Source organism: Mytilus californianus, unplaced genomic scaffold (assembly GCF_021869535.1).
Source record: "Mytilus californianus isolate M0D057914Y unplaced genomic scaffold, xbMytCali1.0.p SCAF_8, whole genome shotgun sequence".
In the NCBI taxonomy this organism is placed as follows: Eukaryota; Metazoa; Mollusca; class Bivalvia; order Mytilida; family Mytilidae; genus Mytilus; species Mytilus californianus.
The window spans coordinates 38,710,401-38,735,503 of record NW_026262734.1 but is presented as its reverse complement, the minus strand read 5'-3'; the positions used below and the strand labels follow the sequence as shown (position 1 = coordinate 38,735,503).

Below are 25,103 nucleotides of genomic sequence, written 5' to 3'. Positions count from 1 at the left end.
AATTACAATTTTTTCGTTTCCGTACTCTAACTTAAGTTAAGCTCATGCAAATTTTATGAAACTCTTACAGAATGCTAAGAATCAAAATTTGCAGACAGAGTTCGAATTTGGGCAGTGAGTTATTTACTGTTCTAGAGTTATGCCCCTTTATAACTTGGAAAATTGCATTTTTTTCGTTTCCGCACTCTAACTTAAATTTTCCTCATCAAAATTTTACGAAAATCATACACAATGCTAAGAACCAAAACTCGTAGACAGATTTTGAATTTGGGCAGTGAGTCGCTTACTGTTCTAGAGTTATGTCACTTTATAACTTTGAAAATTGCAAATTTGTTCGTTTCCGCACTCTTTCTTAAGTTTTCCTCATGCAAATTTTATGAGACTCATACACAATGCTAAAAACCATAACACGCAGACAGAGTTCAAATTTGGGCAGTGAGTCATTTACTGTTCAAGAGTTATGCCCCTTTTTAACTTGGAAAATTGCAAAGCTTGAGTGGGAGCAGTCGTGTCCGTAGACACGTTCTTCTTTTATTTATTATATTCTTTTAACATGCATGAATGCAATCTACCAAAGAAAGATATTTTTCTCATTGAATAAAAATAGTCTTTATTCTCAGTAATTTCCTAGTAGGAAATATGCAATTATTAAATTCTAGTTAAGAGACAATTAAGAGTTGTAAATTTACTCTCAATCTGGCAGTGACAAAGTAAAGTAAATATAAACCACATATAATTCTATAATTATATGCACGCTAACCTCGTAATCATATTTTTAAATGAGAATTAATGTGAAGCGATGTCGTGTTTTAATTTTTTTTTTAATATAATTAAAATGTCATCATGAAGCCGTCAAAGTTATGTCAACTAGCGCACGCAAATGCATTAATTCACACAGGTTTTGTGCTTTTCTGTTTACATAAGGTCATAATTTCAGGGTACGATTTGTCAATTACATTGTGACATAGTCTTCTTTTCCAACGGCTCAATACAGATAGCAGGTCACATTCGTGGATGTAAAGCAAATTAAACTGGGTAAGTATACAAATTTCAGACATTTTACAATCACAATCATTTTCATAAGTATCTTTTTTCATATCAATATAGTAATTTTAAAATTAAAACCCCCAAAAAATCAGGAAAAAAATTAAAATAAAACGACGAGCAAAAAATAGAGTAAAAATCTTTAACATGAAGAACAAATATAAAAAGTTTTAAAATCGTTTATTTCATTTTTCAATTTTGATTAACTTGTCAAAGAAAAATATATAATAACCTAAAGCAAAAAAGAAACAGATATGTTCTGAGACAGGGTATACCATTATTTCCTTATATTTAATATATTAAAATGGACATTTACAGATGAACTAACTGACGGATTCTTTTATAAAGAACATGCTTCCATGAAAGACATTATCTATTATTATGTTGTGAGCTTCCAAATTTCATATTTATAAAAACATTCAGCACTGAAAAAAATTTTGCTTATTAAAAACGTCGATAACAAACATTGTAAAATTCAAAAATATCATTCCAACAGCGGTCAATTCGGGTTGGCGAATTAACTCATTTCCACCGATCTTCCTCACAGATTTCAATGAACTTAATATTTTCATAACTAAAATACGTATAAAGAAGGGTTATAAATATCCTACATTGGCCGTAACTTTAACTACATTAAAAGACAAATACAAAGATATTATTATGTAAATATTATTCTACTGCGTGAAATTTGAAAAAAATAAAATGGTATTTCCTATTTCTCAAGCCGTTTTTCAGGATTGAAATTCGGTAAAGTTTATTTCGCTCAACATCGCTCTTTCTTGTACTGTTTAAAACGTTGCTATATGAAATCTATTGACAAGTTCAAACACCAATATTAGAATATATACGACGACAGGTTAATATATCAAATAGGGAGATGTGTATGATTGCGAATGTGACAACTATTTACCAGAGTCCAAATGACGTGGATTTAGGCAAATATACGTCATCTTCTGCCTTCAACAATACGCAAAACTCATACCGTATAGTCAGCTATAAAAAAGCCCAACATTACAAAATTCAAACAAAAAGATTAACGGCCTCATCTGTAACAAAAAATTAAACGGAAAACAAATATGGCCGTTAGCAACCACCGAAACCCTTGAAATACTGGCTTCAGGTTAAGTACTTTTAGCTTTTTTTTTTGGAAACATATTTTGATATGGTTATGTTTATAATTGTTTTATTTCTACTTTTGTTATTGTTATCTTTTAAGCTGTGATTATAAAGGTTAGTTCTTTTCCTGTACTGATATCTTCTTGCCCGCTAATCGGGATTAAAAGGGAGAGGGTCCGGAATGACTATTATAGAATTAGGGGGATTTAGAAGAAAGAGGCGAAAGAAACTGAAGGGACATTCAAACTAACTCATAAGTCGAAAATAAACTGACAACGCCATGGCTAAAAAGGAAAAGACAAACAGACAAACAACAGTACACAAAACACAACATAAAAAACTAAAGACTGAGCAACACGAATCCCACCAAAAACTGGGGGTGATCTTAGGTGCTCCGGAAGGGTAGGCAGATCCTGCTCCATATGTGACACTCGTAGATGCAACGAGCATGATGTATTATATAGACATATGTCTATTGTTGTAGACTACACGTTGACATATAATAATATTTGATAAATTGCGTCGTTGGGTAGTTGTAAAAACCATCTTTATGCAGCTTTTAAAAGTACAATATTTATGCTTAGTTTTTTACTAGACGATAATGCAAAATATTTGACCTGACGACAATCGTTTTTACTTTATTTTCATTTCATTTCTTTGATAATTTACTTTCCCATTTGTTTTTCATAAATACTTACATTTACGGTCATTTTAAACGTTGTTTAATCAGTACATTAGTAACAAGTATGGACACAGATCAATGTGGATAGTAATTGTTAATTTTGTACATAAGAAAGTACAATTATCCGCAAATCAAAATATGATATTCAAAAGCACATTTTGTTTTTCTACATAAAATGTTAGAGTGCAAGTGCGAGTGTTCATAATTTGTTTTATACTTAAACAACTAATTCCTGAGAAAGTTTTAAAGGTACATTTTGTTACATCTCATGTTTATCAAATACAAATTGGTACATATGATGTTATAACTCAAGTATTCCTTATTCTAAAGTTATAAATTATAATAGAAAAACAAAGGATATGGGGTATCCATTCATGACACAAAACCAGTACACCCACAGCAAAAAAAAAGCACAAAAAAGCAAAGGAACAGCGTTTTTATTACTGTTCTTCATCTCAATTCTATTTAATAAAACAATGGCCAATATTCATACATTTCTTGTTCTAGGAAGGGACAAATAGTACTTTATGAAAAAAAACACAATCCGATTCAAGCATACAAATGACGTCATCAAGAATTCAATGTTTGGATTGACATAGAATTTGTTGCGTATGGTGGACGTCTTTATGAAAAGAAAATCGTATAATAAGTAATAGGGAATAACATGTGTACAAAGAAATCAATGTCTTATCTCGTCTTATATCAATAATTGACTGTGATTGTCGGTTACGACAAGACATGACTTCGATTTTTTCATACTCGGATTTCCACGATATGCAGCAACATTCAAATTGCACATCCGTTAGGAGTATGTATACAGCATTTTTGCGCCTGTCCAAAGTCAGGAGCCTCTGGCTTTTGTTAGTCTTGTATGTTTTTAAATTTTAGTTCATTTATATGTTTTGGAGTTTAGGGTGACGTCCATTTTCACTGAACTAGTACACAATTTTATTTAGGGGCCAGCTGAGGACCACCTCCGGTTGCGGGATTTTCTCGCTGCGTTGAAGACCCATTGGTGGCCTTCGGCTGTTGTGTGCTCTTTTTTCGGGTTGTTGTCTCTTTGACATATTCCCCATTTCCATTCTCAATTTTATATCTCAATGCTAATAAAATATTTCATGAATATGTTCCATTTCGTAGCCAGAATACCATCTTCTTTTTTCTACAATATAATATCAACGAATATGAGTTATCATTGGAATAATGCACTCGTTCTCGCTCCTTTTATATTTTATTCGACTCCCTTAGTTTATGTTTCTTGCCTTGATTTGTTTCTTCTAAGTAGATTTACGATATTTGACCATCGGAAAAATACTGTCGCCTTATTAAATACGTATACTTTTTGTCATTTTCTCAAATAACGAATTGCTATTAAATATAAAAATAAGGATGATAGCGTATATAAGTATCAAGTTTATTTAGAAGATCACAAAATGGACATTACATCTCTCCACTGTAAGGTTCAAACTGAATATTGCAGGGTTTTCAGTTTCTTCTCTAAACATGTGCTATTGTCGTAATTATGAGATTTGTTTTTCGTTGTAGACATCACTATGATTGTGATTCCTGTTCTTCTGCTGGTGTCGTTTAGTTCCAAATCATCTGGTCAAGCTAATCAATGGTCCAATATTGAATCATTGGGTTCAAATGTTGAAACAGTTACTGGATGGTCTGAGGTAGCACCTACACCTACCGTCGATCCTAACACGTCCACTCCAGGTAGTACTATTAGCTCTCAATCACACACAGAACCTACAATAAAACGGAAACAACACAATATGAGAGGAGCAGGTTTTAGTGCCAGTGGCAAGCAAACATCTCTTTCTTTAGACAAGTCGAACACGCCAACATTCAACTATGTTGAAACAAGAAATAATCCAGTCGAAGCGACAAATACAAAGTTAGAAAAACCTGCAAACGAAATACCAGCTGTTCCTGTGCTGTACAAACCCGTAAATGTTGATGTTCTAGATAGTAATTCAATGAATACTCCAATAGTGATACCTGATACTCAAATAATAGAACTTAATCCTAATTCACCCCATGCTATGCGTATTTCGAAGGAAAACCAGTCTCGACTATCAAAACAACCTAGTATGTCTGCTGGTATCGAAATACCGATGAGAAATATGGAATCGAACACAGCATACTTCCGCGCGAGCAGTTCAGGGTCAAGGGTTGATTCCAATGTAAAAACTGATTATAAAAATAATATCATTATAATGGAACCTGTTCCAAAAGAAAATATTGTAGCTGCTCATGATAAACCCTATTCTGCTAAATTATCTGGTTTTAAGGAACCAAAGAGGACAGACCAAACGGACGCTAGTAAACCAGAACTGGTTAATGTTCGTCAAGAATACCTTATTGATGTAAAAAGAATAAGCAATGAAGTTCCACAAATTCCTCGAACGCCAAAAGAATCCATATTGACACCAACAGTTCATAACAACCCTCAAGTGGTTGAAATTCCTATAGATGGTACAATGAAATCAGAGGTAGGCATTGCAACAACATTAAATACAGAAAAATCATTTGCCAGTCAAGCAGTAAGCTCAAAAACAAATGAACCATTAAAAGGATCAGCATTTGAGGAACCTGAAACAGGAAAAATAGTGAAAACAAATATAGCAGCAAATGTTCAGGGAAGAGAAAATTCAGGGACTTTAGCAGATTCATCCATTGTCGACTCTAATAAGCCTTCGGGATCAGATAATAAACCGAAAATAGCCAAAGATGTACCCACATTTACTTATAAATTAGCTACGACAGTATCTCAAACCAATTCGATCAAAGGAAATAGTGTTGAAAATAAAGGTATAACAGAAGCAGTAGCCACTGGCGGTGAAACAGATAGTACATCTACCGGAACTAGTTCCAAAAATAATGGATTCACAAAAACAACGAGCAGTGCAAGTACGGGAACCTCTGAAATGAACAGTAAAACAGCATTTGAATTGCCTATTGAAGGACCTGTGAAGGATGCAAAATTAGTCAATGACGCTAAAGAATCATCTAAAACTTCTGAAACACACCTTGCATACCCATCTGAAACAAATGAAACAATCAGTGTACATCAATCAACAAGTGGAACAGTTTTAGAAGAACCTAATGAAGATACGACATTAGTCAAAGACGTGATACATCAATCTAAAACCTCTGAAACAATCAATGTACCTAAATCAAGTGGACTTGTTTTAGAAGAACCTAGTAAAGATACGACAGTGGTCAATGAAGTTGTAGTACAATCTAAAACACCTGAAACAATCAGTGTACCTCAATCAAGTGGAATTGTTTTAGAAGAACCTTATAAAGATACGACATTAGTCAAAGACGTGATACATCAATCTAAAACCTCTGAAGCAATCAGTGTACCTCAATCAAGTGGAACTGTTTTAGAAGAACCTAGTAAAGATACGACCGTAGTCAATGACGTGATAGATCAATCTAAAATCTCCGAAAAAATCAGTGTACCTCAATCAAGTGGAATTGTTTTAGAAGAACCTAGTAAAGATACGACCGTAGTCAATGACGTGATAGATCAATCTAAAATCTCGGAAACAATCAGTGTACCTAAATTTAGCGGAGCTGTCTTAGAAGAACCTAATAAAGATAAGACAATAGTAAATGATGTGATAAAACAACCAATTGATGAACAACGGTTAATTGATAAAGTTGTGAGGGGAGCTCCGACAGAAAATGTGGGAGTCAATGATGTGATGGAACAATTAACAACATTACAGGGATCAGCGACAACCAAAATTAGTTCAGATAATAACGTAGAAAGTCCAGCTGCAGAAAAATCAACATTATCTGATGCTACCTCATTTACTGAAAGTCGTACTGAAACTGGATCAAATTTGGTACTTCCTGATCAGAGTAAAGAAAAAGCAACAGTAGTATCTGGAAAATCGAGAGAACTAATTGATTTGAAAATAAACACCATAGCAAAAACTAATGATGGGCGTAACATGAATAAGAAAGAAATTGCCGACAAAAATAGTATTAACATAGGACCAATAGAGCAGGCACACAATAATAACGAACCTGGTGGACTGTCTATTCCAATGCCATTAGAAGACCTGCATGCAAGTGTTGTACAAAGTGTTGCCAGAGAAGGACCAATAGACCAAAATATTGCACAAGAAGTTGTAGTACAAAACACAGAGTTGCCTGTTCAACGCACAAACGAACATGCAAATACTAATGTGATCACTGACCCAGTAGATATAACCTTACCAGTTGATGGTACTTCTGTACATTTAGAAGAGAAGCTGTCTGAAAAATCACCTTCAAATGATAAAATATCAGTGAATGAAGGTGCCAGTTTGAATGAGCATGTCCCTATAGCTATTCATGATAAAGCAGCAACAAACATTGTAGCAGTTTTAAACAGCACGACAGCAACTAATAGTGAAGTAGTTTTGGATAGCAAGACAGCAACAAACATTGGAGCAGTTTTAGATAGCAAGCCAGAAGCAAACACCGAAGCAGTTTTGGATAGCAAGACAGCAACAAACATTGGAGCAGTTGTAGAAAGCAAGGTAGCAACCACTGATGTAGTTTTGGATAGCAAGGCATCAACAAACAATGTAGCAGTTTTGAGTAGCAATAAACCTGCAGAGACTCACGAAGTTTTCGAAAGCAAGGCGGAAACAAATACTGAAGCAGTTGTGGATAGCACGGCAGCAACAAACACGGAAGCAGTTTTAGATAACAAGACAGCGACAACAACTAAAGCAGTTTTTGATAGCAGGACAGCAATAAACACAGAAGTAGATTTGGATAGCAAGGCACCAATAAACACTGAAGCAGTTTTATATAACAAGGCAGCAACCCAAGATGCAGTTTTGGATAGCAAGGTACCAACAAACACTGAAACATTTTCGGATAGCAAAACAGCAACAAAAACTGAAGGAGTTTTGGATAGCAGTGTAGCAACAAACGCTGAAGCAGTTTTAGATAGCAAGGCAGTAACTACTGATGCAATTGTGGATAGCAAGGCATCAACGAACACTGAAACAGTTTTGGATAGCAATGCAGCAGCAAACACTGAAGCAGTTTTAGAAAGCAAAGTAGCAACCACTGATGCAGTTTTTGATAGCAATGCACCAATAAACACTGGAGCAGGTCTAGATAGCAAGGCAGTAACTACTGATGCAATTGTGGATAGCAAAGCATCAACGAACACTGAAACAGTTTTGGATAGCAATGCAGCAGCAAACACTGAAGCAGTTTTAGATAGCAAAGTAGCAACCACTGATGCAGTTTTTGATAGCAATGCAGCAACCACTGCTGCAGTTATAGATAGAAATGCAGCAACAAAAGCTGATGTAGTTTTGGATAGCAATGCAGCAACAAACACCGAAGCAGTTTTAGATGTCAATGCAGCAATAAAGACTGAATCAGTTTTTGATAGCAAGGCTATTTCAATCGATCAGGCTACTGTTGATTCTAAGGACAAATCTTTCTTACAGACCGATTCTTCTAACTTGAATGATCAAACTACACAGAGTGAACCTCTAAGATCACTTGATATATCAGCAAATAATGAAGTTTCAATGTCCAATAACCAGGCACAAAGTGCATTACAAAACCTACAAACCATGGATGCAACAGTACCTGAAAGTAAGTTAACAAAGTCTCCAAATGTTGAGGCTATTATTATTCCAGCGACGTTCTATGAGGACAAAGTTGACATTTTAAATCAACAGATAGCAGATGCTGACGTTATACGTACAAATGCGTTGGATAAATCTGAAAGTTCATTTGTAAATAATTTGGGTCAATCTGTTGAATCTAAAACCGTAGATTCAGGAAAATCTGATCTGCATGGAGATTCTAAAGGAGAACTCTCAGATACGCTTGCTCTTTCACAAGTTGCTGAGAAGCAATTCACAGATAAGTCAGGCCCACTTAAAAGTTATGAAACAAAAACTCTACAGACATCAGATCAACTCGCTGGTAAAGAAGGAGTGGTTGTATATATGCCGAGACAAACACAAGCTGCTACCGGAACAGTTTTGGATCAGCAAGATACATCTATATTAATTAAAGAGGTGCCTGTGGTACAATATGAAGCAACAGATGCAATTTCTACAGTGTTAGAAACTTCAACGTTAGTTGACGGTATTATACCATTCACAACGGAAAAGGATATTTCTGACAAATCATATACCCAAACTACAAAGCTTGAATCGACGATCTTAATGGAAACAACTGAAGGTAAACAGACAATATCTGATCAGTCAACCAGCTTAAAAATTAGTGACAAACTGGTCAAACCTGTTCCAAAAAAAATGATAAAAGATACTACTGATGGCGCACAGTCTATACTGCAGACAAAGTTTTCTGAAGAGTTATTGCAACAACAACCTCTAGTGGAAGGATCTCCATCAATTAATCAAACCATGACATCTAAAGATGTCGATGGGGTCGTTGTTAAAGAGTATTCTTCAAAAGCAGTTGAAGGTCAGACTGATTTAGTGTTTTCAGCAACGCCAGACAAAGTAGATATCATCCCAGTGTCTCATGAAACAAACACAGTTAAGAAGATTGATGAAACTCCACAGTATGAATTGAAAGGTCTTGCGAATACAGAAAAGTATGACCTGACATTCGAAACAGCAAAAAAAACAGACACTACTGAACCTATGGTAAAAACAACCTTATCACCATTTTTTGCTAGTGAATCACCATCTGTGCCAATAATGGATGAACAAAATACAAAAACTGAATCAATTAAAATAGCAGACACTACTGAACCTGTTGTAAAAACTACCTTATCACCATTCATTGCTAGTGAAGCACCATCTGTGCCAATTATTGATGAACAAAGTTTAAAAACTGAATCAGCTATAATAGTAGACACTACTGAACCTGTTCTAAAAACCACCTTATCACCATTCATTGCTAGTGAAGCACCATCTGTGCCAATAATTGATGAACAAAGTTTAAAAACTGAATCAGCTATAATAGTAGACACTACTGAACCTGTTCTAAAAACTACCTTATCACCATTCATTGCTAGTGAATCATCGTCTGTGCCAATAATGGATGAACAAAATATAAAAACTGAATCAGTTAAAATAGCAGACACTACTGAATCTGTTGTAAAAACTACCTTATCACCATTTATTGCTAGTGAAGCACCATCTGTGCCAATAATTGATGAACAAAGTTTAAAAACTGAATCAGCTATAATAGTAGACACTACTGAACCTGTTCTAAAAACTACCTTATCACCATTCATTGCTAGTGAAGCACCATCTGTGCCAATAACTGATGAACAAAGTTTAAAAACTGAATCAGCTATAATTATAAAAACTACCTTATCACCATTTATTGCTAGTGAAGCACCATCTGTGCCAATAACTGATGAACAAAGTTTAAAAACTGAATCAGCTATAATTATAAAAACTACCTTATCACCATTCATTGCTAGTGAAGCACCATCTGTGCCAATAATTGATGAACAAAGTTTAAAAACTGAATCAGCTATAATTATAAAAACTACCTTATCACCATTTATTGCTAGTGAAGCACCATCTGTGCCAATAATTGATGAACAAAGTTTAAAAATTGAATCAGGTAAATTAGCACCAGAAACTAGACTAGTTGAGCAAAAGAAGGAAGTTGTCGATTCAACGGCAACACAGCAAAAACAAATCAACACAGTATCACAAACAAAAGGATCTGAGAAAGCAAATATAAAACATGTCGATCAAACACTTGAAAATCCCGATTTAAGTATACAAGGTAAAGCAACTGAACAAAAAATAACAATTACAGATCAAGCAGTAGTTGTTAAAGATACAATACAGACAAAAAAAACCGACAAATTGCCCACTGAGACAAAAATACTTTTACAAACGCTTGAACGAACTGGCAAACCAGCCACTGAAGTAACACAGAAAACTGCAATGCCAAAAAGATATCTCGCTGAAACAGGACCTGAAAAATCTCAACAACAACTAGGACTTGAAACAACCAACGTAAGAGCGACCGAATCAAAACCTGTAAAAGAATCAAGAGTAGCGTGGAGGAAAAATGAACCAATAAACGAGCTCTCAAGGGATTTATATCACAGAAGTATGCAGATTCATAAAAAAGCAGATCACATGAGCAATAAATTTGACATTTCCAAGGGGGCTGAAGCAACATTTGGTGTCAACAAAGACAGAAAACAAAATCTAGTGCAACAATATGAACCAGAAATGACGTCTCCAGCTTTAGAGAGTAAGTAATTTTTCTATCCAAGGTCCAATACAAGTTTATGCGGAGTACGCATCAATGAGAACACAAGATAACTACACTATTAATCAAAAATTACATTAGACTTCATGTCAGTTCATACGGTCAATGGCTAGAAGGCCAAAATGTCCAAACGACATCATATTAATGTATAACTAAGAAGAAGATTAGAAGTCAACTTTGATAAACACATGACCAATTCAATAACGATATTTCAACACATTCATTATGTTACAAAATTTAACGTATGAAAAGTAAGTAAAATCTTAATGAAAACGTAAATCACAGATCTAGAAATACTCGAATGAACAAAAAAAGAAATTATTTACAAACTTTGCCTAACTCAAAACAATATATATAAAATAATATAAACAATGAGACCATTTACTTATGAGTGGTTCTTCACATGAGCTGCATTTTAATCCAATATACGCATTTTAAAACTTGTCTTTAAAACAAATGCAATCAAATCTTTTATTGTAGCTTTATGTGGCAATAGTATGTTTATTGACGGAATAGGTTATGCCGAGTATCCTGGGTATTGTGATAAATTAGTTCAGTGTTACACATATCAGCGAAGAACTACTGCTGTGCAAAGAGAATGTCCGTATGGATATTTCTGGCACCAGGACCAAGTATTATGTCGACCGCCAGCGGAGGTTCCTTGCTATGATGGTAAATAGTATTCATTTATAAAACATGCCTCACAAGTAACATTATATATATATATATCTTTATTCCTCATGAAGGTGAAACCGGTAAATATAATTATGTTACGCAGATAATAAATAACGCCAATTTTACAAATTATTTTTGATATCCATTTACATATTGCGTACGTTTTACTAATATTTATTCTTATAAATGCCTTAGTTTAAACTGAATCTTTTTTATTGAAATGAGAGAAGGTTGTCCTTCGAATGTTAGTCATTTATTCCTATGTTTGTTATATTTGAATAATTACAGTTCGAATAAGACTCATGTTAAAACTTTTAAGCAGCAAGTAAGAAACTTGCCAATTTTTTAACATGATTTCAAAAACAAATGGTAATAACACTTCTTAAATTTTATTTTTAAATGCGTTCGAACCGATTATTTTCATCAGGAATGACGAAAACCAAAGGATGTATAAGCACGAAACACGTATAGAGCTATACAAGTACTACGGAGGACATGTATACCGCCGCTTTGTAATCACATGTGTATATTGTTGTTGATATTTAACCCTTCATATACAGATAAATACATGGCCTTTTCATTATCGGCTAGAGTACCATTCCGGAACCCCCATATCAACACGAGACGTTAGTATAAGTTATATATATAGCACGCCTTTAACGAATTAACGTGTTTAATTCACGAAAAGCGTAGCTTTGCGTGGATTAAATATGTAATTAATGAGTAAGGCGTGGCTATATATGATTTGTAACATTAATGGGCTATGACACACGTCAAAGGTTAAATGCTGACCAATAAAACTTTAATGTACTTTTCAATATGTCAATCAAATAGTGGCGTGATACTATATCTGATTTCCAGAAAGTTAACACATGCAGCAAATGTCAGTTGGATTTGTATGTCAGATACAGGTACATTTAAATGAATTGATGCCGTGGTATTCAGGCTCGATAGCCATTTACTTGTTATTAATATTTTTTCTACCCAAAAACTCTTGAAAAGTGGGGACGGGGGGGGGGGGGGGGGGGGGGGTTGCTGGCGGGTGATGCAAAATTTATTTCGATGTTTCTCTGCCCTCCAACTCGAAAATGAAGTGTAGTTTCAAATGTTGCAGAACACTTGTCCTACCTCTATGACAAATATGTTGTTGTCCCCGCAGATAAAGCCCCAAACAACATCGTTTTTGTGTGTAAATATCATTACATAAACTGCTTGATAAATGAATTGGGTATTGACAATTCACTTGGAAACTCAACATATACCCTCACGACACTTACCAAAGAGGAAATCCTGGATAATCATAGGTCTGTTCTATGTTCCTCTGGAATTTCAACCAAAGATGAAGAACTGGATCTTCCATCACTGTATTGGATACCTAAACTACATAAGTGTCCTTACAAACAACGGTATATTGCTGGGTCTTCCAAGTGCTCCACGAAACCTCTTTCAAAATTATTAACATCTATTTTATCTGCAATCAAAGCCGGGCTCCAAAGTTATTGTGAAACTGCCTATTCTAGAGGTGGCGTGAATCAGATGTGAATACTAAAAAATTCCAAAGATCTTTTAGAGTACATACAATCTAAGACTCTCTCTCATCTTGCAATAGTATTAAAACATTTGACTTTTCTACACTTTACACAAGTATTCCCCATTCCAAAATTTCCTTGATAGAGAATTGCTGCTCACAAGGAAGCTATTAAACCAAGAGTTCCAAAATGGTGAAGTTGAAATCATCCCTTCATAAATTTTACGGACGCCATCACGAGTTGGTTGACCGTTATGGAATAACCGTTTCACAGATGATATCGGATATGTTCCTTATGTCGTAACTACAATACCCTCCCTTTTCACGAATAAGACTTACCAAACTAGACTATTTATCGGATTTGTAATAACATAAGCAACACGACGGGTGCCACATGTGGAGCAGGATCTGCTTACCCTGCCGGAGCACCTGAGATCATCCCCAGTTTTTGTTGGGGTTCGTGTTGCTTAGTCTTTGGTTTTCTATGTTGTGTCATCTGTACTATTATTTGTCTGTTTGTCTTTTTATTTTTGGCCATGGCGTTGTCAGTTTGTTTTCGATCTATGAGTTTGACTGTCCCTCTGGTATCTTTCGTCCCTCTTTTTCAAAGGAGTTTTATCGTTGTGATAAAAAGGAAACATTTTCTAATACCAATTATGAAGATAATTAAATACTATTCTTCCATTCCCAGGAACTGGAAAAAGATCGGTTAATTGATTGCAATGGTTGCATGTTGAATGCGTTTAAGATCCAGGGACAAGTATTTGAAGCATGATCAATTCACGGAGATAGGCTTTTATAGAATGAAGAAAATTACTAAACATCCAGTGACATATATTTTTTAGAATATTATTAATTTCGACACGAGAAAAACAGGTATCCAACCGAAATAACAGTAGGAAAATTTATAGTCATTCCTATTACATTTTGTTTTATTCTTTCATGAAGTTGATGAATTAAACGACTAAAATTCCAGTGACAATTTTTTTGAAATATTTATATTGTCACGATAAAACAAGTATCCACCAATTTATCAATATCGCCTCTTCGTTTATAGACCACGTTATTCCTTTTTGTAGCTCTCCTTGGGCATTCATTTGTTTCAAGTACAATGTATAGGGAACCATTTTTGATTAAGGGTTAGGTTTACAAGTTTGGCTAGTGTAAGGGTAAGCCCCCTCACCCCCCCCCTCCTTTTTTCTCATCTTTTTCATTGTTTACTAGGTCAAGGAGGCGGAGCTAGACAGTGAAATAAAAACTTTTGAGATGAAAGTTAGAACACTGGTCTAAGCCCGAGTCCTCCCATTCTTTGCTTTTCCTATGACAAGCGACACACGGCGGGACTGGAGAGTGCAATAACTAAAAAAAACATTCAGTAAACGCACTCCTCTAAAAATAACCGAAGTTAACTCACTCGAAGATCAAAGGAAAAATTACCATTCATGTAACAATTAATGTTGATGCTAAGTATATGATAAATATTATATACTTAGTAGAAAATACAGGCAATTGTATGTGTAATACGTCAACGGGAATCGTGTTGTATCAACTATCCGTGGTGATATCGATGTCATTCACTGTTGCAATGGCTTTATCAAACCCCTAATCTGTATGACGTCATGTCACATAAAAAAAACATCTACGTGAGGTATATATATAATAAAGTGTATATGATATGACATTTTTCAAAATCACACACCGTATCAACCCTCAACCAATATAATCCCTCGAGCAGAGCTCTTGGAATTACATAAGTGTCTCAGGTTGATACGGATGTGATATTGAAAAAGCCATATGATTTTCTCTCTTTAGCATAAAGTTACCATTAATATGATAGTTTTTGCATATGTTTAATGAGTCATAAATTCACACCCAGGCTGATAACCCATATCAGAGACCTCTCGTGCAAACAACCCGTCACAGTGCCTCTCGCGCAAGTTACTTACGGTATTTCTGGTGTCGTCTGTTTACAACTAATACCTGACACACAAAGGCATAACAGAGGGTGATCGGTTTATAATGTTGCAACTGTGCTATAGACGTATTTACACTTTTGTTATGCCTTAAAATGAAATATTATTTGCTTCACTTTCAGATCCATGTTTGGATATAGATATGGTTCAATACAACAGAACAGGTGGGTGTCGTTCTTACTATCGCTGTGACTACGGTATATCCGTTCCTCAATGTTGCGAGAAAGGTTTCCGTTATGACAGCTATGGATGTGTACCAGACCCAACATGCCGTGACCCCTGTATGACTCCTTACGACCTTGAAAATCGTATGCGGTTTCAATGTAAGTTTATTAGTTTTCAATAGAACACAATGCAGCCTTTATATGCCATTCAAATATTCTGTGTAAATATTTTGAATAGATACAGTCTCCATGTTTCACAACAAAAAAATGAACACATCTTATAAAAGAGTATTAATCATAACTTGCCTATTCGATGCTTGCTAAAGATAATCATAACTTATCTATTCAGTTCTTCCTTGAAGAATTTGTACACAGAACGTGTTAGCAACTTTTATCTATCAAATATATGCCAGAACATGAGACGACGATAAACTGATATTGTTTTACTGTAAACAACTTACAGTTCTCACAGCCTTTTCTGCAAAAATAATGTGCACATTAACAGTACAAATTTTATGGTACCGGATGCGCATTTCGACAACTTATTTCTCATCAGTGATTCTCGAGACCATACTATTTGAAAGTCCAAAACCTAATACAAACATTGAAGAGGAGACAATGACAATCATATAATTAAAATAAATCATAACCTGTAGCTTTTAAAATTTGTTCATGTATCTCGAATACGCTTATTCGACAACCGTTTGCGCACGTCTGGATTAACTTTAAATATAGGGATAATATACATATATTGTGAATGTAAATAACACTTTATACTTTCGTTGGTCCAAAGCGCTTTTCTATATTGACCATATTTTTAAATATCTAAATACAATTGTATCTATTGAAAAGCTCTCTATGTGATGTAAGTGATCATAATTTTGGCCTCTAGCATCACTGACGAGACATTAATTTCGAAATGCGCATAAAAATTGCTACCGTAAATGCTAATTTTTATTAAAAATGATTGTTTGGCAAACATGGCGGTACTATTGAAAGCGGTATAACTTTTGACTTTATGTTGGAGAAAAGTTGATACAAAGTTAGTTCCTTCCCCTGTTGTTATCTGATCTCAGAAGGCGCTTCCGTTGCAGATAATTATATAGAAAGTGGCAGGAAAATTTGGAAACTGAAATTACTTCAGGGATGACTTCCACCTTAGTAATATTATAATTATAAATAACTTGCAGGTGTTTTCTTTGTGAAGTCCTTACGCATATTTAATCAATCAGGGTTTGGAACATGGGTGAATATTTTTTTTAAATTGTAGCATACAATATTAGTTTCACGATGTGCTAGTGACCCCATGTATATCGTATTAGGTCACTAGCACACTCTGTAACGAATTTATCTTAACATGTGACATTTAGACTAGTGGTCTATCAAAGTGATCAAGTCTTCAATATAAAGAACCTATATACTTCCATTGGTCTATACAAAAACAAATGCCAACAATAAAAATTGTTAGCTCTTAATGTGTTTTTGCTTTTATTTCAATCGTTCATCATCAATTTCTTCATCTGTTGAATGGGTGAAATGTTTCAGATTTTTCCTCAACGCCGTGTTGTTTTATAAAGGGAAATAACACCAATACTAACCGTGTATTAAAATAAACTACGCCTTCTATCCCCATATTGAATATACAGGGTCTCCACGCCATCGCTTTTAACCCAATGATATTCCTAGAAATATACAGGATTGACATCTTTATTTTATTGCTATGTATTTGTCACTAAAATAAAGCATTACCTTCTAACAGCATGTAAATTCTTGCCTGATGAATACAATCCATATGGCTATCTTACAATGGAACATAATGGATTAAGAATTCGAGCTTGTCCAGAAGGAACAGTATTCAGTGCAAGACAGTGTGGATGTAGATCAGGAAATCGGCGCTCTGGTAGACGCAGAATGAAAGGTTAGCATCATTAAAATTGCCATTAAACACTGTAAACCATCTTATTTTCGCGGATACTTTCTTTCGCGTTTCGCCAGTTTTATAGTCCACATCGGGCTATTTAAGTTCGCGATTTTCAAATGTACTTGATGTAGTTAAATAAGGAAAGATCCAAATTTTACAAGTTTGCAACGATTTATATTCGCGTTTTTTTTTCTACTCGCGAAAGTCGCGGAAATAAGTAGGTTTACAGTACGAAGTCAATAAAAGCTGTATTGCTTTCTAAATACAAAAAAAGAAGTAATTCAGCAAAAGGACTGTATATCCTATGTAGAGATAGTCTGGATTAAAATGTAAGTTCGAAGTAACCATAAGTCAAATTTATCAGGAACATTGTATTTCTGAGATTTTCAACTTTCGAGGACTATTTCTTCCGAAGTGTTTCATATACATGTAGTGTATATACAAGTCTTTAAAATATTTGTTTAACGATACCGATTAGAGATATTAATATGCGAAAAAGCTGAAACTATATCGTATAAAAAGGCGATTATTTCTCACAACAAATGACCTTTGTCGGTATCGGTCTTTTTGAAAATGATGGTATACGTGTGAAGGAACTCTTATCCCCATATAACGAACTAAATTTCTTAGCAAAATTATTGAACTTCATAGAACAAAAAAGGGTCTTTGGTATTATATTAATTACCACGCCATTTTGAACTCCAAAATTTTGGAAATCCATGTAGTCTTCCACAAACCTATAGGAATAGGGGTGATCTCCCAGTGTGCATGATTAAAATTTAACAAATCTTCATTTATCAAGGCTAATGAACAATTTTTCTAAACTGTAAAAAGAATATATGTAATAAAAAGTAAATATTTCAAGATCTTTCTCTTATATATTCAAACAATTGTCAACAAATTATTTTTGACTGTTGTCCTGTGACTTTTTGTCCTATCAAATTTGTGACTTTCTGTCTTGTGACTTTTTGTCCTGTGACTTTCTGTCCGCTTACCATATAGAAAACCTTAATATCTATTTACCTTAATTTTAGAAATTTTCATTATATTTTGTGACGTCATCAGTTGGGCATGAATTTTTTTATGCTCGACTTAATCGATTTATCGGAACATAAAATTGAGAATAGAAATGGGGAATATGTCAAAGAGACAACAACCCGACCAAACAGCAGAAAACAGCCGACGGCCACCAATGGATCTTCAACACAGCGAGAAAATCCCGCACCCGGAGGCGGGCTTCAGCTGGCCCCTTAACAAAATGTGTACTAGTTCAATGAAAATGGACGTCACACTAAACTCCAAAACATATAAATGAACTAAAATTAAAAAACATACAAGACTAACAAAGGCCAGAGGCTCCTGACTTGGGACAGGCGCAAAAATGCGGCGGGGGTAAACATGTTTTGTGAGATCTCAACCTTCCCCCTAATACCTCTAGCCAATGTAGAATAAACAAACACACAGTAATACGCACAGTTAAACTCAGTTTAGAAGAAGTCCGAGTTCGATGTCAGAAAAGATAACTTAAGAAACTAAGCAAAATGACAATGATACATAAATTAACAAGGGACTACTAGCAGTTACTGACATGCCAGCTCCAGACCTCGATTAAACTGATTGAAAGATTATGTCTTCATCATATGAAAATCAATAACAATCCCTCCCGTTAGGGGTTTAGAATCATACCATCATAAAATATACCAGAAGAGATAACCCGTATCAAGCCAACAACTGGTTTTAGAATAAATGTGTTTATTTCCGAAGCAAAGACCCTATGAGTGAATCAATATTGATACCAAAATATGCCATCTTTAATCATCGGAACTGACAACAGTATCATAACAGTATCCCTTCTGAATATATGTTTATTTCGGGTTATTTCAAACGTCGCACATAAACGTTATATACACGAGGGTCTAGATGGGGTTTACGGAATAGAGAATAATAGCAAAAAATATATAGAATGTAGAATAATTGGATGTAAACGAATAAAGAATAACTGTTGATAATAAAAGAATTAGGGAATCAAATGCTGAATAAAGAAATGAACGATGCAGAGGCTGATTTAGGGGCCTAGTGTGCCCCTCTTTTGTGGGAAAAAAATTGGTTGATTTAGGGAATCACTGAAGCATGACTAAGCGGGCCCCCTCTTATGGCAGTCAGTGGGCCCCCTTATGATAATTTCTTAATCCGCCACTGCAATGTACGGAATAAAGAAATCATCGAATTTACAGAGAAATTATTTACATGAGAATTTTACCGAATAAGCATTATTTTAAAGATAAATTAAAAGAATACAGATATTAAGGACTCCATCTAGATCCTCATACCTCATTGATTCTCAAAATTCCTTTTTTTTTCTTACAGAATGTCAGCCAAATTTTTACATGAATTTCAATTACGGATTTAAGGAGTTGTCAGGTTCTAACATGGCGTTTGACGTACACAACGTTGTAATCAATGATGGTGCTGCACAATTCAATGGAAACGGGCGCATAACTCTGTGGGGATTCATGAATAAAGAACTTGGAAAAAAATTTGCCATTCGAATACGATTCAAGCCAGATCCAAAAGCAACAGGAAAAGGAAATTTGATTTCGAACTGCGGCATGACTGGTACCGCAACAGTTGCAATAGGATTAGAAAATCATAAAGTGAAATTAGTAGCTAAAAGTAACAGTTTTAGTAGAAGAACCATTATCAATAGTCATTTCGATGTAAGTAACACTTAGATATACACCAAAGTCCTTGATACCTACTATACATTATACCTTAAATAACTATGGTTTAAAGGGACGAGTTTTCCTTCAATTCATTTGCAATCTTGCAATTGAAAATAAAAATTCGATAGAGAGTACGTGTGATTCTCCTCATGTACGTTCTAAATGATGAGTATTCAAGGAGAAACACGCGTTGAGCGCAAAGCAATCGGTACGATACCTTTCTTCCTTTTTTTTTGTTCTTTTTTTTTTTTTTTTTTCTTGTTTACTTTTTTGCATGAAATCGGATGATTGTATATCAATTTGTACTTGTAAGGAGCATTTCTATGCTGTGCGTGGCGAACATTTAGGGTATAATGAACCCTTATTTAAAAACTAAAATATGTTCGTTTAAATATTTCTAGTTAAAACAGTTTTGTTTTCTTATTCCATAAGTCCTAGACGGTCATATCTTAAACATATTGCAATCAGTTGCATTTGTACGGGTTTTTTTATTTAAACCTTTGAATCTGTCAACTTCACTTTTTATCACATTATATGTTCATGCCCTTTTTATAGGTCTGTGGCCCTCTGCCATCAGTTTCCAGCTAGTACACTGTGTATGATGGTTACAATTGTAATGCAAACATAATTTATTTTATAGCCATACTCTTGGAATGACGTTACATATGTGTATGATGGTAACAGTTTTGTTGCTGCAATAGACGGTTATAGATCTAGAAAGCCGTTGGGAGGTAAGATTTGAATTTGTATGAGTGTTTACATGTCTTCATTGATTGATTGATTGGTGTTAAACGCCACTTTCAACACTATTGTGCTATTTCGTGGGGGTCAATTTTTATTGGTGGAGGAAGCCGGAGTGCCTGGAGAGAACCACCAACCTTCGGTAGGAAAACTAACAGTCCTAGTCAATTAAGATTGGAGTTGAGTGCAACTACCACGTGCAGGATTCGAATTCACAACCTCAGTGTTGACAGGCTAGTGATAAAATAGTTCGACTACTTAGACCACTTTGTCCTCGGTTTATAATTCGTGTCAATTGTTTTTGTAACAAGTTTAAAACCTGTCCTTTTGAAATTCTTAACATGACTAATGAAATTGATATTTATAGCATGGTGTTTTTTTATATGTGACAAGACATTATTCAATATTGTTTTTTTTTAATTTTCAGGTTTACTAGAAACAAGATCAAATGCTATTGTAATAGGCGGCTGTCCTAAACCTGGTTCAGGATACAAAGGTTTAATAGATAGTGTAAGTGAAATATAATTTTTCAATTTATCTCAATGGGAAAAGAAAGGGGATGAGTAGACCAGGTTTTGTAATTTACTGTGATAACTTTAGTTGACTTCCTTCAAACGCAGAATTTCATTTGATTTGACTTGACAGGTGTCTGAACTGAACTTTCAGTAACAAAATGTCAACACAATGTCGATTTTCTAAGTATTTAACGAACTGTACATGCTGTACTCGACCGTCTTAACTGTACTAAATGAGATCATCTACATCGTGTATAATCGAGTATATATTTGATTCAATTTGGTCTCGAAAAGTTTCGGCTTAGCTATATGTGCCAAGAACAGTCAAGAATGCTGACTATCATTCAAATCATATTCAAGTACATTTTAGCGTTTGAGACATCAGAAACATATTCTAACTAGTCAAAAAATTTACTAAATTTTATCATCGGTACAAGGACATCATTCGTAAATATAAATTAACATGCAGACTTATACGTTCAGGTATTTCACATCCAATCTTTTATGGTAATATTCTTTACAAAGCACAAAAATGTCGGCATTCACCTCAAAAGCTAACCAAACCTTTAAACAGACTTATTCGGAAGGGATATAGTTACGATACTGTTGTCAAGTCATTAAGGATTGCATATTTTGGTATAAATATTGATTCACTCATAGGGTCTTTGCATCGGGAATAAACACATTTATTCTAAAACCAGTTGTTGGCATGATACGGGTTATGTTCTCATATATTTTATGATGGTATGATACTAAACCCCTAACGGGAGGGATTGTACTTGATTTTCATATGATGAAGACATTATCTTTCAATCAGTTTAATTGAGGTCTGGAGCTGGCATGTTAGTAACTGCTAGTAGTCCTTTGTTAATTTATGTATCATTGTCATTTTGCTTAGTTTCTTTTGTTACCTATTCTGACATCGTTCTCGGACTTCTTCTAAACTGAGTTTTACTGTGCGTATCGCTGTGTGTTTGTTTATTCTACATTGGCTAGAGGTATTAGGGGGAGGGCTGAGATCTCACAAAACATGTTTAATCCCGCCGCATTTTTGCGCCTGTCAGGAGCCTCTGGCCTTCGTTAGTCTTGTATGTTTTTTTTAATTTTAGTTCATTTATATGTTTTGGAGTTTAGTATGACGTCCATTTTCACTGAACGAGTACACATTTTGTTAAGGGGCCAGTTTGACCAGCTCCGGGTGCGGGATTTTCTCGCTGCATTGAAGACCCATTGGTGGCCTTCGGCTGTTTTCTGCTGTTTGGGCGGGTTGTTGTCTCTTTGACATATTCCCAATTGCCATTCTCAATGTTATCTATCGATTTAAGGTAGTTTAACTGTATACCGCCATCTTGGATTGTAAAATAGCAATACGTAATCGGTCTAGTTCTTTGCTTAAATCTGCAAATATTTAGACAGATTGGCAATAACGTGTAAGACTGTTCGTTTAAATAAGAAAAAATAAGCAATTTATTGCATTAAATTGTCTGTTTTTAACAAATACTAAATATTTGTTTTTGTGCGATTCAATTTTTCAACAAAGTCATAAAAGGGGAGATAACTCTTAAAGAATTTTTTTTACACTGGAATGATAGTGATTTTTTCATTTTTTACTTGTGGCAAGGAAACAAGTTAGGTGACACCATTTTTTCTTTTTATTTTCTAAAGCATATTATAAAACCTATCTTCTCAATTATTTTTTTTTTTTCAAAATTCTATCTCATAGATTTCTTTTTATTCACAAAAAGTGTCTTCTTCATAAATAACCTATACAAAATTCGGCAATTTTGGACGACTTGTAGCTTGACAAAATATCATGGTGACTCATACTTATTATAATATTTTTTTTAAAAAAGCATGATAAAGTCTCCTTTTTGGCAAAGTAAAAGAAAATTATATCTGAGGAATATCTAGTGATGATCCACCTATAGGCGCAAGTGATTTAGAATGATTTTCATCATGTACGTTTTAGTGCAAAAGTTCGAGAAGACACATGCTTAAAACGATTGTGAGCATCGAGTAAGATTAAGACTTTTCCAGCTTGGTCAATACAGCTGAGTGAAAACAATTGTTTAATTGAAGTTAATCACACCGTATATGTTTTTGTACGACCGCCTCTGTGGTCCCGTGGTGGCATGCTTGCATCGGGTGCGGGAGGACGTGGGTTCGATACCCAGACGGGTCAAACCAAAGACTTGAAAATATGAGTTTACTGATTCTCCTCTAAACCGGTGACATTTCGGACTAGACTGCTCGAAGTCTGGAATATGTGTCCGCATAGGCTGATAAGTATTTGTATGGACTATCACTTTATGAACTAGCACGTTGAAAATTTGAATCAACGTGTCGGTGATATTACATTTGCATGTTCTTGTTCTGATATACATGAAATGTTTGTCACTCGACGTTGAAGACTTTTACATCCATTCATCATATATTTTTACAAACTGTAGAAAATATATAAGTTTCTTGTTGAATTCCAAATGTTTTGTGCCTACTTAGACATTGCCCTTGTCTTATACTGCTATATAATGATTTATTTCAAAACAGGGTGGAGGGATTCAAGTTCCACATCTGTTTGCAATAATTATGTTGAATGACATTTGTTTTCATTTTATTTTCCAGATTGAAGTATTTAGTGGTTGTATTCCAAGAAATATTTACAAACCTCGTAAACAACGGTGAAATCCTTAAAACATCTTTAACAGAGCTGGTTCTTTGTTAATTTATGTGATAGAATAGCAGTCGTAGGACCAACAGTTGAGCAGTTTTACGTAGAATGACATAATGATATTTGATTGAATTTCATATGACAAGAAGGAGTGAATTTGGATTTTCCTGTTTTCTGATTTTAACAACACTTATTTCTGAAAAAAAATGTCCCATTCAGACTTAAGTTTAGCATTTTAGCGAGCAGTAATAGTCTGCAGGTATAGATTATCATATAAGCACCTTTCGATATTTTTTTAATAATCACATCAACTTATATGTCCACGCAAACTCTATTTGGTGTATGCCCATCAAACGCTACATATATCCGAAAGACCGCACTTTATATCGTGAACAAGCAAATTTTATTTTATATTGTTATTTTATAATTATATTGTTGTTACTTCATTTCTCATTTTAATCATTTTTATGCAAATAAAACAGTATTACATGCCTATTTTGGATTTTACATGTTTTTTTATTGTTTAATTAATGTATACTTGTGGTTTTAATTAAAATTCCACTTGTATACGTTTAAAGCTCACGATATAATGTTAATCAGCGTTAAATAGTCTGTAGGATAACTTAATTTACTGTCCCATTCTACCTAGTTGTCACATACATGGCACGGTCAGAACGTTTGGTAGGATGAATCTTATTCATATAATTTTTCATTCTCTGTTTTTCGTTATATGAATCACATTGTTTTAGTTCTATAATTATATTACGATATATATGCGAGAAAATGAAGCGTTTAATTAAGTAGTTTCTGTAGTGATTATTTATTGACATTGTATTGTCCTATATTTGCTTTGTAATTTGTCTAAATAAATTGTCGAAATTGTTACATAGACTTGACCAATGACAAAATGTTATAAATTCATTTATTTTTTTATTTTCATAAAAGATCTCCTTTTTTCTGACAACTCATCACGTCATAATAACATTACTTGATACAGATACAGTTAAGCCTGCTTCATATCTTGACTTACATCTAAGCATTGACAATTAGGGTCAATTGAGAACAAAACTTTAGGACAATAGTGATGATTTCAGCTT

At 34.4% G+C, this 25,103-nt stretch overlaps 1 protein-coding gene across 1 annotated transcript; it reads left to right on the top strand.

Annotated features, from left to right (window-relative positions):
- Window positions 1–888: 888 nt before the first annotated feature.
- LOC127712329 (serine-rich adhesin for platelets-like) lies at window positions 889–24,891 on the top strand. Its single transcript, XM_052218697.1, has 9 exons — window positions 889–1,035; window positions 4,388–11,080; window positions 11,579–11,770; window positions 15,397–15,597; window positions 17,198–17,356; window positions 19,727–20,076; window positions 20,723–20,813; window positions 21,251–21,333; window positions 23,961–24,891. The coding sequence occupies exons 2-9, from the start codon at window positions 4,396–4,398 to the stop codon at window positions 24,018–24,020; spliced, it is 7,821 nt and encodes a 2,606-aa protein (XP_052074657.1). The 5' UTR covers window positions 889–1,035; window positions 4,388–4,395; the 3' UTR covers window positions 24,021–24,891.
- The last annotated feature ends 212 nt before the right edge of the window (window positions 24,892–25,103 follow it).